This window comes from Artibeus jamaicensis, unplaced genomic scaffold (genome assembly GCF_021234435.1).
Source record: "Artibeus jamaicensis isolate MK-2021 breed Jamaican fruit bat unplaced genomic scaffold, CSHL_Jam_final contig_685, whole genome shotgun sequence".
In the NCBI taxonomy this organism is placed as follows: Eukaryota; Metazoa; Chordata; class Mammalia; order Chiroptera; family Phyllostomidae; genus Artibeus; species Artibeus jamaicensis.
Window position 1 is genome coordinate 29,524,740 of NW_026521924.1, and position 16,022 is coordinate 29,540,761.

Sequence of the window (16,022 nt, forward strand, 5' to 3'; positions counted from 1 at the left end):
CACATCCACGGAGACCTGGACCAAAATGCACAGGGGAGCCTCTGGGCCCTCGCGCCTGGCCTCTGTCCTCTGATTTTGCACCCAGTTCTGACAAAGTTGGTGGCCAGTATCTTTGCTGGTAGCGAAGGATGCTAATTAGAGAGGGCAGGGTGAACCATGGGCAACAAGCACGTGGTTGACAAGGAAGGAAACAGAAAAACCGTCGTGACTGCATGCCTGCTTGAGATCGCTGCAGCCGCCAAGGTCTCTCAGTGACGGGCCAACTCTGCCCCTGGGCTCCACAGTCCCCGGGAGAACGGCTCACCAAGTCCTGATTCCTGCCTTCTCTCAACAAGGCCACCACCAAGGAAAAGTCTGAAGGACATTCACTGCACCCTAAGAGTGTGGCAAAAACCTTTCATTTTTAAGTGGAAGGTTTGGCAAGAAAAAAAAAACAAACAGCATTTGTAAGACACAGTGACGTGGGTTCTGGCTCCTAGGTATTGAGACCCAGTCATTGGGATACACGGTTCCTTACAAGGTGCAATTTCTAATGTGAAATTTCCAGAAGCACTAAAGCTGTGCCTTTGAGGGGAAAAGGGGCTCCAGCTCGTGGGGCAGAGCGGCTCTCAGCCAAGCCACGCCACCAGACCCCCCAACACCGAGCCCTCAGCACCCCATCCCGGCTCACCTTCCCCTCGACACCCACGCCGCAGTCAGATTCCTGAATCATGCTGACGTCATTGCCGCCATCACCTGTGGGTCGCGCAGACCGGAGAGAGAAGCGGGGAGTTGGGGTGAGGCACTTGGTTGCTTGCAATGATCATACCTGGCTATTAGCCTTCACCATTTTATGGGGTGCTTACTCCAAACTGCCATTTCTGCACAGCGCCACCGAACCATACCAACGGCCCGTGGTATCAGGGCCTGACTGCACGTGTGGAGGAGCGGATGGCCAGGGGACCGGGTGACGGGCACTGACCAGGCACTGACAGGGTGCCGTGAAGAGTACTTTTTAAGAGCTACTCCATTGAATCTCTTGAGTACCCATGGAACAAAGCCCTGTAATGACCCCATTCCTTCAACAAACAGACTGAGGCTCAGACGGGTGAGGGGAGCCACCCAGGCACCCAGCCAGTAAAAACCAGTAGCGAGTGGAACCCACATCCAGCGCCGGGGTGTGTGGTCTTTACCCCTCTGTTGCATCCCACATGTCGCTGGCAAAGGAAGTTCAAGCTCAAGCTCGGGAGAGAAGCCCTCAGGCAAGCTTATCTGCACTTTCTCCAAGGGAAACAGTAAGAATAATAATCATGACAAAAATAGTGTGGAGTGGGAGAAAATACAATGACCGAATAAGCTAAGTGGCCTTGGGGCAGTCTAAAAAACACTGCAGCAGGATCCGATGATCCTGCCCAAAAATGGATCCCATGAGGATCCCTCCCAGAGGGACAGGCCAGGCCGAGGCCCACCTACCTGCTGCACAGGTGAGCTTGCCTACCTACTGCACAGGTGAGCTTGCCGGTGCGTTCCTGCAGCAGCCGCACGATCTGGGCCTTCTGGGTGGGGGCACAGCGACAGCAGACCACGGCTGGGCACTGGCAGGCCAGCTCCATGAACTCGTACTCATAGTACTTGAGGCAGACCTGTTGGGGGAGGGAGGGGCTGGGTCAGCCCAGGTCACCTCCCCCAGGGCAGGGAAGGGGCAGGAAGCAGCCTACCTCCAAGGAGTCCCCAGAGATGACCAGGGCACAGTCGTGTTTCCTGCGGAAGGCGTTCAGCTCCAGGTGCGCCTCGCCACGGTTGGTCACCTGAGGGGGGACAGAGGGGTGTGGAGGAGGCCTTGCTCTCTGGGGACTACAGCACAACAAACAGCAGCTTCCTGGAGCCGGTGTGAAGACAATAGCCACCAAACCAAGGGCTCCCGCCCCTCCCCTGCCTCAGGACCCAGAGCCAAACGAAATCCTGTTTGTGGTGATTCCGTGGGAATCCGGAGAGGCCGCGCACCGGCCGTCCCCTTGCACTTCCCCATGAGGGCTGTGACCCGCACCATAAATTAAGAGCAAAAGCTGACGGCGCTTTCAACCTGCGCCAGGCCCTTGCTCAGCACTCTCCACGGACTTCCCCGAGCCTTTCTCAGGGGGGCTCCTGCGGGTGCCAAGGATGACAGCTCTTCTTTGCATGTAAGGAAACCGAAGCAGGGGGAGATTGTTGGCCCGCCTAAAGAAACACAGCTGCAACACCGGGGGCGGGCGCCCAGCCGGGTGGGGGGGCAGCCAGCGTCCCAGCCAAGGACCTGATGTCAACCACTGAGGGTTCTTAGGGCCTGTGGCCCCGCGGCTCACTCCTCCCACTGCACTGCCTCGGCAGGCTCGGCCAACTGTGTGAGCACACGGGTGTGCCTGCATTTAAGTAGAACTTCATTTGCCAGAATGGGGTGGGGCGGGGGGGCAGTACAAGAGCCAGCAACCTGAGTTCTAGAACATTCAAGGCGATGCTCGTTCTCTCCAGGGGTGTCCAACCTGTGGCCGCATGTGACCCAAGACAAAATCGTAAATTTACTTAGAAAATTATGAGGGTTTTTTTGGTACGTGTGTGATGATATGTCACAACGGATTTAATGTGTGGCCCATGACATGTTTCTCCAGTGCAGAGCAGAGACGCCCAAAGGCCAGACACCCCCTCCCGCTGAATCGGCAAGCGCGGAGCCCCTGGTGCTGGGGACACACAAGCCGGGTGCCTATGAGCCTCTGCTCGCCCTGTTTTTGTCAAGCGATCAGCACCCAACCTCACTGCACGTGTGTTTCTGATTAAAGACATCTTTTTAAACATGTATCCGTTGATGCATTAGCACCGAAAGCATGGCCAGAACTCACACCCAGAAGCCGCCAATCTGACCCATGTGCTTTCCCGTGAGGCCCCTCCCAGCCTCCTGTGCTCGGGGACAGCAGCCAGCCCCTCACCTCTGCGCCGGGGGCCGCTTTGCACAGTGAAATCGCTAAGAAGCAGCCCCAAAATGCGACAAAGTGGCACTGAGTAAACGGTGAAAAGGTCACTTGTGCACAGTGTGAGAACTGAGACAGGGCAGCACAGCATCACCTTGACCGACCTCAGCTGGGAAAGTGCACACAGGGAGACTCTCACTTTGCACCCCTGCCACCTGTCCACAGGTGACTCTTGAAGCATCTGGAGTATGGATTTCAGGGGACAGGTAAATGTTAGTGAGTAGGCGAATCTGCAGATACGGACGCCATGACAATGAGGATCAACCGTATCTGCCTCTAAACGCCATCTGTGTTGTTCTCCAAATGGCTGGGTTTCTAGAACTGTCTATGTGCCATGGACCAAAGACGGAGGGAGGGGGAGACCGCCAAAACACCTACAGTCCCTGCGGTTGTTTGGCACGGTGGCTCTGATTTCAGAGGGGACCTAGTGCTCCTCCCCTCCCAACCCCTTAAAGCCAATCCCAGTCCACGGCTTCCAGCCTTGGAGTAGCCACTGATGCCTGCACTGCTTGGGCCAAGTGCCTGCAACAACAGCAGGACATTCCTCCTGAGCTCACCCAACACACCTCCTTCTACAGGCTCCTAAAGCTCTGGCTGGTGTGGCTCAGTGGACTGAGTGCCAGCCCGTGAACCAAAGTGTTGTGGGTTCAATTCCCAGTCAGGGCACTTGCCTGGGTTCCGGGCCAGGTCCCCAGTTGGGGGCGCTCAAGAGGCAACTGATCAATATACCTCTCACAATGCAGGTGGCAAACACAAGGCCCATGGTGTTGGGGGCTGGGATAAGCCTGAAACAGGCTGATACAATCAGACCTGAGAGATACGCCTGAATAACAGGATGTTGCAGTCAGGAGCCATAGAAACTCCCCCTCCTGGACATGCGGGTGGCACACCAATCAGTGCCTTGATCACGCGCCCGCCATGCACCCCCCGGCCAATCGCAGGCTAGAGCACGCTTTGAAGCCACCTATCCACTGCACTTCCTCCACTGCCCTCCTCTATATAACCCTCCATTTTGAAATAAAATTTGCAGCTTGATCAGAATCCTTTGTCTTGCTGCCATTCTTCGCGCCTCCTGTCCCATCCCCCTTCATCCATTACAGGTATATCGGCGGACCCCGTTGACTGCCTCGCGGGCCGAGGCACCATGGGCCGAATCCGGCCCTCCACCTTGTTTTATCCGGCCCAGCACCTTGTTTCTACCCGGCGGTCGCGCTGAGCTCTCGCTTAACTGTTAAGAAGTAGTTACATTTACACAGTCCTAAAATTACTTTTGGCCCTTTGAAGGCAACCGAGAGGCTGATGTGGCCCCCAGTGGACATGAGTTTGACACCTCTGCCGAACACACTGATGTTTATCTCCCTGTCTTTCTTACCTCCCCCTTCCCCCTTCTCTAAAAGTAAATAAATAGAATCTTTTAAAACATAATAAAACAAAATAAAAATAAAGGCTCCTAAAAATATTCCTTCAGCAGGGCAGACAGGCCAGGATCTGTGAGCTGGAATTTATTTCTTATCCAAGGACTGGACCTTCAAGGGTTCAGTGAAATCCTGGACTTACACGCACAACCTCACGCGTCCGAGCTCATCTGCATACTTCACGCTGATCAGCCCTAACTTCCATCAGCTTCTCAAAGAGACAGTGACCCCCACCAGGCCAAGAACACAACATGAACACACCGGGTTGGAACGAGGTGTCCTGAACCACCAGAAGGAACCCTTCGGCCTCGCCTGGGTCACTCAGTAACTCCTCCCAAACTGACGATGTTAGGCCCGCCCAGGCGGTTACTGTGGTCCCCCTTCCCCCGGAGGGGCCCACTCAAGGTCATGAGGTTATGGGGCAAGCTGCTGCCACGGCCCCAGTGCAGAGAGCACTTTACCAGCCGGAAAATGTGGATGTCCTGGTTTCTGGTCACCAGATGTGCGTTCTTCGCGGTGCAGGTGGCCGTCTCCAGCTTGTCCCCCGTCAGCATCCAGACCTGAAATTACGGAAGGACAGTGGTCCTCGTTGTGGACCTCAGGGTCTGAGGCCAGCCTGTCGCCTGCATCAGCCAAGTTTCCTAGAACATCGAGCTGAACTTGCTACGTGTCCCTTTCACCTCCTCAAGGCTGGTGGTGTCCCCCCGACACCACAGGAAACGCCTGAGTCAAGGGCTTCCGGATGCTGAGCAACCGCGTCTGGCGGCAGCCAACACCGGTGGGACGCTTTCAGACAACCGCGGGGCCACAGGCTTCAGCAGACATCACGAACCTCCGCCTCTGACCTCATGGCCCCCCTTCTGGGAATTCTTCTTTTGGAGTAAAGAAGAATTTGGAGTAAAACATCTTTTGGACAGAATGGTTTTGAGTAGGAAAAAACAAACCAACCAACCTCAGGATGAAGTCAGCAGCAGAAACTAGAGTCTTCAAAACTCCGAGAAGGGAAGTCTCAGAAATGGCCCAGTGACAAATTTTAAACACCACAATGCAGTAGAGACAGGCCCTCCTGACACCAGACCGGTTCCCCCAGAGGGGGCTCTCACGGGCAATTTCCTGGGTGCCAAGGGTACACGACAGACAGCATCCGGCTTACAAAAATCCAGGCCCACAGGCAGGTGAGCCCCGCAGGGATGGACGTGCCCGGTGCCCCTTCACTGGGGGTCTAACCCACAAGCTCCCGCAGCCCCGCTCACATGTGCTTTTGCCAAATGCAGGCCCAGGGACACGGCTGCAGCTGCTCTGGGGTGGAGGAGGGCAGCAACACTCACAGGGTCTCCAGGAGCTCGGGGGCAGCGAGTTGGCGGATCCCTTGCTAGGGTCCACATAGGTGTCGCCTGCTCCTCTATGCCCTCTACTGGCCTCTCCCAGTTAAACTACTGGATCAGGGTTTTTTGTTTTTTGGGGGGGGCCGGGCGGGTTGGCCGCAAACAGCAGAGTACAAACTGTAAATCCAGCCGTTTGCTGGGGCAGGCAGGTGGTCACTCTGCTGTGTGGTCACCCATTCGCCCAGACCACAAGAGAGACAGCTGGCTGGCCGGTCACTTGACAAAAACATAATGAACATACTGAACGCTGAGGGATAAAGGGATAGAGGGGGCCCTGCCTTCGTGGAGCCCAGCGTGGGCGGGGGGGGGGGGGGCTGAAAAACAAACGCACAAGCCACCTTCCAAACTGGGGCTGTCAGCAGGGCAAGGGCTGACAGTGACAGGCCAGAGGCCCCTGTGTGCCTGGCCCCCTCTGCTACCTCATCCACCTCTCTCCTGTCTGTCTTTTCACACTCCGCTCAGGGGACAAGGCATATGATCCCGGAGCTCTGCCCCCGCCCCACCTTGATGCCGGCGTTGCGCAGGGTCTCCAGGGTGGGACGCACGTCCGCCTGCAACTGGTCCTCCACCCCCGTCAGGCACAGCAGCTCCATCTCCATCTCCAGGCTCTCGATCACCGTGGCCACTTTGAGGGAGCGGTCGTGCACGCTCAGCTTGGCCTGGACGTAGCGGGCCTGGGACACACAGCGGGGGGCACAGTCACCGCTCAGCAAGGCTGTCTGACACCAAGAATGAGACAGGGCTCTGCCTGGCGCCACCACGGCACGTGGTGTAGACCTCAGGGGGATAAAATCGAGGCTTCCCGGTCCCCTTCCAAGTTTATCAGTCCAGGCACTGCAGCTGGACCGACCTGAGTTGTACTCTTGGCTCTACACTCACCTGCTGTGCAACTTCCAGCAACCTGCTTAACCTCTCTGAGCCTCTATTGTTTTTATCCACGCAGCAATAATGGCCCCAACCTCACATCTCAAGATCTCAGGGGGGAAAAAAATCCAACAGGTTCTCCCACCGAAAACCTCTGCTTCGCAACCAAGGTCCTTGGCAAAGTACCACTTCCAAAGACCATCGACCCAACCCTTCTCTTCCACCTTCATGGTGTTGGCAAAGACCTGGAAGGAAATCAAACCCCCCACCCATGATGGGCTGACCCAAGGCTGATGCCTGTAAAACAGGAAGGAAGGTAGAACAGACCAGGGCTAGAATGGTTGTTAATTGAAGCTTTAGGAAGAACGGAAACACGTAAAAGAGACAGAGCCATGTCAGCTCCCCCGGGTGGAACAGGACAAGGGTCCTTCTTATCGTGTGTGTGTGTGCGCATTTGGCTTTATGCCAGGACTGGGGACAGAAGGAGGGCCCTTCCCTTCAAGGGACACACAGCCTATGGGACAAGATGGTAAACAAGATGTATTTGTGCCAGGACTCTTGGCCATAAAAATCAATGATCTAGTTCAACCCTAACATTTTCTACGGATTGAAAAGAATCAGGCCCACAGGAGGGTAATTCATTCCAAATTTTCCGGGAGGTACACTATGTGCCAATGACTATCCCAAATGTCAGGGATATAAGAGCCAAGGAGACTAGCCAAGTGTCTGCTCTCAAAAAGACTATTCCAAAAAGGAGATATTAGAAATGTTAATATATATAAGCAAGGTCATTGCGGACTCTGATAAGGGCAACGAAGAAAGTTAAATGGGGTGATGGATGGGGAGTCCAGGAAGGCTTCTCAGAGAAGGTGGTATTCGACCTGTGAGGCAAAGGGAGCAAGGGAGTGAGCCACGGGGCAAGCAATGCGAGGAAAGAGAGTTTCAGGCAGAATGAAGAGTGAGTGCAAAGGCCCTGGGGCAGAAGTGAGCCTGTCTGTGCTCAGCAATGACATGAGGGTGGCTAGAGCAGCGTGAGCGAGGGGGAGCTGGGAGGAGGTATGACTGGGAAGTGGGCGGGGCCGGAAAAAGAACAAACAGGTGGGAGAAGCACTTACTTCAAAGTCTTGGTACTGCTCCTCGGCTAGAGACTTCTTGGCCACCACGAGCACCCGCAGCCCCTCTCGGGCCATATTTCCACACTGAAAAGCAGACGGCGGTCAGCGGAGAGCCACGCCAAGGGCTCTGCTCAGAGTCCCTGACTCTTGCTGAGGGGGGCTGCAGGCCGAAGGGGACCCAGTCCTTCCCAAGGGGGCAGGCAGAGAGCAAATCAGAACACCGCCTTCCCCGAACCCGAAGCAGTGTTCCCTGGGTAACCCTTCTAAAGGGGAGGTCACCTCTGTTGTGACAACCTGTGGGCCACACACAATTTCCTTGGGCACCGCACACGTTCTGAAATTTAAGTCAATGCTGTAAGATTCCACAGACAAATCTGTACCTCCGACAACACCAACGTGCTTTCCCGAAAAAGTACAATTGAGGCCGGTTAGATACGCACTTCTGTGTGCGCCCAGAAAACAGGTGTCGGGGGCTGGGGGGCTCTGCCAACACATCCTGGCCCGCTCCATCCATCCGCATCACCTGTCCGGCCCCTGCCTGTCGGCACCTGGGCTTGCAACCTACCCCCCAACTGAAGGTATATAATGTTACTGAACGCAGCACGCAAACCACCTGCCTGGGGCGGAGAGGGAGCGACAAAAGCCGACCCAGGAACCCGAGAGCCCCTTCCCTCTCTGTGGCTGCCGATTCTGAGTCCCAACCTGGGACGGGAACCTGTGACGTGGGCCCCGGGATCCTGCCTCCTGGTCCCCACGCCTTGTACAACCGTCTCCCCTGAGTGTGCACTGGACCCAGTGACTTGTTCCCACCAAACACCGTGGCAAAAGGGAGAGAATAAGTGACGTCGTGTCTTCACCCTGTCCTGCTCCCGCACTTGGCCCCTCTGACAAAGCCGGTGGCTGCACCGTACACTGTCCTATGGGAGGGTCCTCACGGCAAGGAACGTGGCAGCCTCCAACCAGCAGCCACCAGCCACCAAGGAGCCAGCCCCTGCCCACGACCACGAAGCGAGTTTGGAAGTGGGTCCTGCCCCGGTTGAGGCTTACAATGCAACCCCGGCCCAGCCGAACGCTCAGCCGCAGCCTGTGAGAGACCCCAGGCAGAGACACAGGCCACGCTGTGCCCAGACCCCTGACCCACAGGAACTAGGGGAAAGAGATGGGTTATCCCAAGCAGCAACGTTTTGGGGTCAGGACTCCAGAGACCCGCCTCTCTGCACTGCGCAAGGGCTTTCTCCAGGACTTGCTGCCCAGGCTGCTGCTCAGCCCCCCGCCACACTCACCTCCTCCTCCAGCCAGTCATTGTACTGCACGATGCCAGCCATGACCACGTCGGCGCCCTTGATGTAGAACGTGATTTCCCCCGTCGATTCATCCTGGGGGGCCGGAAGGCGAGAATGACGGGGGAGGAACACCCGCTCCAGGCTGCAGTGCCCGCTTCCCACGACAGATGGCGTAAGAGGGCACCCAGCAGACAGGGCTGGTTTTTTTTTTTCCACTTGGCCCAAGATAAAACACTGGGGGGGGTGGGGGGTGCTCGTTTTGGGGCAAAGGCCATGGAACAGAGAAGAAAACTCAAAGCATTTGAAAAATTATTGTCTGATGAAAGCAAGATCAAAAGGATGTAACAACTCTGTGTTTTTTCTGTGTGTTTTTTAAAATCACTACCATTCCACCAGGAACAATGCCCACGCTGAGATAAGGTTAAATTCACACTCTGGACTGCCAAAGGTCACCACACTGTGGCCCTCCCGCAAGGCTTGGGATGGGGATTACCTAGCTCAGGGTGTCGCAGCCTTGGCACCATTAGCACTGGGGCTGGAGAATTCTTTACCGGGGTAGGGGTGGAGGGGATGCTGGGGGTGGCGGGGGAGTGGTCTGTGCAGGGCAGGACCCTTGGCAGCGCCCCCGACCCTCTACCCACTTGATGTCGGCAACACCTCCCCCCTCTGGGGTGACAGAGAAAATGTCTCCAGACATTAGCACATGTCCCCTGGGAGGCAAAACGCCTCTGCTGAGAACCACTGACCCAGACAACTCCGAGCCCCTACATGTACCTGAGAACTTAGCTAGAGGTCTGACCAGCTTTTCTGGGAAGCCGGGAACCCCATGAACAGGCATTGCAGGATCGGTCGGACCTGGCGCCAGCTTCCGGCCGATCCCCCCATGGAACAAGCTACCCCTCTTCTCTAACCCTCAGTCTCCCCGCCTGTAAAATGGGGAGGCAAACAACTCCTACTGCACAGGTTTTTGTGGCTGAGACAACACCGTCTACACAGAGCACGTGGCAAAGGGCCAGACACGCCACAGATCAGATGCCCGCTCTGTTTGAGTGCCACTAACCCCCACGTCCCTCAGTCACACTGCACGTGCAGAACAAGCCTTATTAGCTGGGAGGTTTTCAACGGGGGCAATTCCTCCCCCCAGGGGGGCATGTGGTGGTGTCTAGAGATATTTTTAGTTGTCACGACAGGGGTGGGAGTGCTGGCATGAGGCCAGGGATGCTTCCAAACAGCCCCCCAAGCTCCAGACTGTCCCACAACCGAGAACCTTCCAGCCTCCTAGGTCCTCGGCAGCAGGGCTGAGAAACCCTGGCTTTGGGGAATGACGGGGAAACGCTGGTTCTTGCCCCGTGTGGGACTCTTTTCTCAATGATGCCACCACGGGAGTCTGGAGGCGGTGAGATGGGTGAGGGAACTGAGCGTGGCTGTCACGGCGGCGTGCCTGAATTTTACCCAGGGAGCCCAGAGTGCCCAGAGTGGTGGTGTGCACCAACCACCTGCATTTTGAGAGCCACAGAGAGTGCACTGGACCTTGGGGAGCTGGTGCCTGTGCCTGCTTGCACCTCGGGCCAAGGGGCGCTGCGGGGTGCAAACATGAAAGCATCCGAGTTGTTTTCTTTCCTTTCACCTTCACCCAAAAGGTGCTTCCCAACTTAGCTGTAGGAAATAAGGTCCCCTCCCCAGCTTCCTCCACCCCAGAGGGACCCAGGAGAGCCTGGACGGCGCGTCCAATACAAACACCGTGTCAACCGCCTCCTCCCCTTAGTCATTTCCTCCCGCCAAGTTCATCGCAAGGCTACTCTGTTCCCATATCACGGCAAGATGACGCTACAAATTCACAGAGATCTGCTGCCTGTGTGGCACTGTCTGGGGGGCCCCCATCTTCTCCCACTGCGGCCTGGCGCTGGCACCTGTTCAAAGGCCGCCTCTGTTCAAACGATGACCAGGGCATCATCGTCTGGACCCAGACCCGGCGTCACCGCTCCACGCGGGGAGGGCTGCGGAGCAACTTGTGCACAGAACAAACAGAACATGGGCGACCCTCCTTGTCTCCCTTCCAAAGGGCGAGCACTGGAGCCCTGAAAGAACGTGGCTTCTCGGAGCCTCACCAAGCTGCCGCGAAGCCAGACGGCAAGGCAAAGGCCTGGCCTCGCTGTGTGGGTGTGAGAAGGTCCGGCCGCGTCCTGCCTGGGACCCCACGCGTGTCTAAGGGGGTTGATGAAGCAGGGGACGGGCAAAACCCTCACTGTCTCCAGTCACTGGACAGGCCAAGAGCCTTCATCACCTACTGGTAGATGAAGTGGCCAGTGGCACCACCTAGTGGTCGAGCCAGCCACCACTTCCTCGCATCAGGTAGCAGACAGTTGTCAAAAAATTGTCAAAATACAGGCTGTATGGACACCTTAGAACTGAGAGTACTCAGCCCCGGCCCAGTGAACCCTGGCGGGAGGTTCTCCTTCCTGAAGAGGCCGCCCTGGCCTCTGCCCTTTGAGCTGTGACAACCAAAAATGTCTCCTGGTATCTTCAGGTGTCCCCTGCAGGGAAGATGGCCCCGGGATGACAGCCACTTCGGCAGTGGAGCAGACTGAGATTTGCACAAAATGCACGGCTGGTCCCAACGCCCTGGATGCCGGCTCCCACCCGTCAGAAGCGAAGTAAAGAGGGAGACAGGTCAGCCACCAAGAGACACGGGCAAGACCAAGTGCATTTCATCAAAGGCAGCCTGGTATGCAGCTCCCCACTGATGGGTCTCCAGCAGTGAGAAATGAGAAGCACGAGCACCCCAAAATATATACATTTAATTAAATAACGGTATTTGGTGTTTTTTTCCAACAAAACACCATGCACGCATTAAAGTCACTAAAAAACCACGTTTAATACCATGAGAGAATTTTCACCATATACAGCTCACTGGAGAGGGGGGAGAGAAAGCGGCACCCAACGCCAATTCCATAAACACGCTTATGGACGTCTCCACTCACATATGCTTAGAAAAACACAGAAGGGAAGTTCTCCAAAAACGTTAACAGTGGCTGTCTTCGGTGGGAAACATAAAGATGAGCAGTTTTGATGTTCTTTACAGAGTTATTTGCTCCCAATGTCTTAACCGAACGCTGATCATCTGTATGGCCCGGGAAGGGTGGAGACCTGTTTTAAGATGGTGCATTTGCCCACCCAGCAGCACCCACACTTCCGGGCACGAGCCCCGTTCTTGCTGGGGGAACTCACGGCCCCCCCCCTGACAACGCAGGACATGTGTCTGGGAATGGAGGACCTTTACCCCCAGAGGAAGGGTGGGGTGCATGACTGCCCACTCATTCAAGGAGGGCTGATACCGGGGACTCTTCGCTGATGACTCAACCCTGAAACGACTTTAGCAGAGCCCACAGCCCTTGAACTTGACAAAATAAAGGCTGGAACAAAAGTAAAGTAATTCCATGGGAGATGAGGATGCTCACTCCCCAGGAAACACCCACCCGAAGGACTTCTGCCGCTGCTGCTCCCACGCCACGGGCGTTCCTGGCGTCAGGCGTGAACTAAAGACACGGAAGCCACCGGTCGGGCCAAAGTACGACCCATGTGAAGGCGGCAGGTGCGTGGGAGAAAGGCTCCCTTCAAGCCCCAGAAGTGCCAGGTATACACGCCCTATGGAGCCTGCAAGCACCCACAGGCATCAGGGCGGGCCAGTCCCCTAACTTGTGTCGTGGTCAGAGCGTGTTCACGCTGTTGCCACCCGACCATCAGGGAGCTGTTTCTGTCATCCCGGGCTCCTGGGGACCCCACCCCCTGGTAGCCACTCCCTCGTGTGATCTACACCCACCAAGTGGGCATTGGACGCAGCTTCTAACAGAGTAAGGAGAACATAACAGGGGGTCTGTTCTGAGGTGAGGTCACAAAAGGCTACTCACACTCACTTGCTTACTCTGATGAAGCCGGGGGAAACGGGAGCTGACCCACGGAGAAGCCCACATGGCAATGAAGGAGCGTGGCCGCCGGCCGACACCAGGGAAGCACTAAGGGCCTCAGGCCCACAGCCCCCAGGAACCGAAACTGCCAACAACACTGGTTTTACCTGCAGGTGGATCCTGCCCCGTTGAACCCTGGATGGTGGGTCCAGCCCCAGCTGAGCCCTTGAACCTGAGCCAGGGCCCCAGAGCTCAGCCTCACCCTGACTCCCGGCCCACAGAAACTGTGAGATCATACCTAGTGTTGTGTGGAGCCACAAAGCGTGGGGTAACCTGCTACATAGCGATGCATGATGAACGCCCGGTGGGGCTCTGGGAGCTCAGCACCCCTTCATCACACCCCAGCTCCCAGGTCCTAGTGGTTGAGAGTGTGGACCAGGACGCCAGACGGCCCCGGGCCGAATCCCAGCTCCACCACTTTCTAGCCACACGAACCTGGGGAGATTTCTCCACCTCTCTAGACCTCAGTCTCCTCCTCTGTCAAATGCCAATCATAGTGGTACCAACCCCACCAGGCGGTGGGGACAATTAAGTGAATTAGTTTATGCAAATTATTTAGAACAGGGACTGGTGTGCAATAAACACTATTCAGATGTTACCTACTGGTACTGTTATTCTCCCTGGTGTTGCTACTTACTATTACTACTGCTGCTAGTGCTACCCTTACTAATTATTACTATTACTAGTTACTAAGACTAAGGTTACTAGTGACTATAATAGAATCTACAACTTAGATCCCTAAGACAAGAAAGACTTGTGTAGCTAGGGTGGAGGAGGGCCTCGCTTTTTTTTTTTAAATCCAGAAAAGATGCAAGGCTCTTACTCCAAAATTTCTCATGGGCCGAGGCAGTTCCAGCCACGCCACACGGTGGGGAGACACCCCACCACCAAAACAGGGCTGGGCCGGCGTGGGGCTGAGGGATCCACCCTGATACAGCTCCCACGGCCAATTCTGACGACCAGCCAGGTTTAAGAACAAAGCGGCCCCAAGTGACCAGGCCTCCGGGGATGGAAAGCGTGGTCTCTCCAGGTAAAAGAGCAAGTCGGAAAACGAGATGTTAATTCAGACTCTCTGGGCAGGCAACACGTTTTCAAGTCCGACTCCATCCCACGTGGGCTGGCGAGCACGGGGAGAGCCGAGGCGAGCACAGCCCTGTGGAGGAGGAGTTGGCGATGCCCGGCAGAGGTAAAGATGTGGATGCTCTACAACCAGCCACCTTCCCACTGGGAAGGCTGCCGGGGTGCGTGTCCCAACACCGGAGCCTCGCACCGAGGGCTCTCGCTGGGGCAGCTGACTACGCCTACTGATACAGAGAGCCCTGCAACAGACCAAAGAAAGAGCGTCTACGCACCCAGCATGGCGTCAAAACTCTGCCGGGGCTGAGGGTGGGTGTACGTGTGTGACATTAGGTGTATCTGGTGTTAAACAAACAAGAAAAAAAAATGGGAAGTAAAAAAAATGATGCATATACTACAATGCCGCTTAGAGAATGAAAATATGTAACACCGCAATGCACACTATTTATCCTCAAACACGTCCAATGACGGCATTTTAAAGTTCCTAAGAGCAAGGAGCTTGGTGTAGGAAGAACATCAAGGAGGGCCCGGGGGGGGGGGGGGGGGACTTTGATGGAATGCACGCTGTATTTCTTTAAGGAATGTTTTGAGCTACAATCCACGCAAAAATGTAGAGGAATCTTAGAAATGTACATTTTAGCAAATGGATCAAATATAAAAGGGGTATCTACTGTACAATTTCTTCTACACAAAGTTTGACAAGAGACCAAATGAGTCAGCGATAGAAAGGGGGAGAGTTACATCCTGGCGTCGGGGGGATGCAGTGCCCAGAAATGGGGCAGAGCGGTGCTGGTGGGTGGGCTTCTGCTCCTTGCTCTGGCTGCTGGTTGGTTACATGGGTGTGTTCACTTTGCAAACACTTGAGGTGTGTGCACTTATAATGTGGGTGCTTCTCTCGGTGTATGTTGTAGTTCAACAAAATTTTCAAAAATATAAAAAGAAATTCTGAAATGAATATGGCAAAATGATGATGCTGAGTGAGCGGTCTGATTTTAAAAATAAGTTTGTGGCTGTACAAATGAAAACACGTTGAAAATATTTACAGGAAGGGTGTCAAGACTGTTAAGACGAGCTCAGGTGCCTTCAGGGTGGTATGGCCGTAGACAAGACTGTTCATTGGGGAGACAACAGTCTCTTCAACAAAGGGTGCTGAGACAACTGGGTACATTCACGTGCAAAAGAATGAAGATGAATTCCTACTACACTATATACAAAAATTAACTCAAAAGGGACCAGTGACCCAAAACTCCAAAACTACCCAACTCTTAAAAGGAAGTATAGGGGTCAATTCATGACCTTGGATTTAGCAATGAACTCTTAAATGTGATACCCAGTCAAGATCGACAAAAGGAAAAAAAAAAGACAAACTAGATTGAGTCAAAATTAGTAACTTCTGTGCACCAAAGAAATTTTATCAATAAAGTAAAAAGACAACCTACAGAATAAGAAAAAACTTTTCATTATAATATCTCTGATAAAGCTCGAGTGACCAGATTATATAAAAAACTCTCACAACTCAACAACAGCAGCAACAAAAAAGATGTCCCAATGAAAAAGTGGGCAAAGGACTTGAACAGACATTTCTCCATAGAAGACATGCACGTGGCCAACAAGCCTACGTAGATGTTCAACACCACGAGTCATTCGGGAAACACAAACACAAACAGTAACGAGTGTGGCGGAGGATGTGCAAACACCAGGACTTGTGAGTACAGCTGGCTGGGACGGAAGGTCAGACAGCACCGTAGAGAGTGGGTGTGCCTCATGTGTTTAGAAGACAGAAGCACCCAGTGACAGAGGGACCAACTGGGCGTGCTCCACTCCCAGGTGCGCCCCGACAGAACTGCACACGGGTGTATGAGTTCTTGCACGTGCATGTTCACAGCAGCGCTGTTCACGACGACCAAAAGGTGGGAACAACCCGAATGCCCGTCAAG

General features: G+C 54.8%; 1 protein-coding gene across 1 annotated transcript in view; it reads right to left on the reverse strand.

Annotated features, from left to right (window-relative positions):
• ATP9A (ATPase phospholipid transporting 9A (putative)) overlaps positions 1 to 16,022 on the reverse strand; it is a 101,538-nt gene that overhangs the window by 10,922 nt on the left and 74,594 nt on the right. The window contains exons 16-22 of the mRNA XM_053671248.1: positions 9,044 to 9,136; positions 7,761 to 7,844; positions 6,285 to 6,455; positions 4,858 to 4,956; positions 1,698 to 1,787; positions 1,478 to 1,622; positions 671 to 735 (exon numbers count right to left, since the gene is read on the reverse strand). Of these exons, the coding sequence (XP_053527223.1) occupies positions 671 to 735; positions 1,478 to 1,622; positions 1,698 to 1,787; positions 4,858 to 4,956; positions 6,285 to 6,455; positions 7,761 to 7,844; positions 9,044 to 9,136 (747 nt within the window). The remainder of the gene's footprint in view (positions 1 to 670; positions 736 to 1,477; positions 1,623 to 1,697; positions 1,788 to 4,857; positions 4,957 to 6,284; positions 6,456 to 7,760; positions 7,845 to 9,043; positions 9,137 to 16,022) is intronic.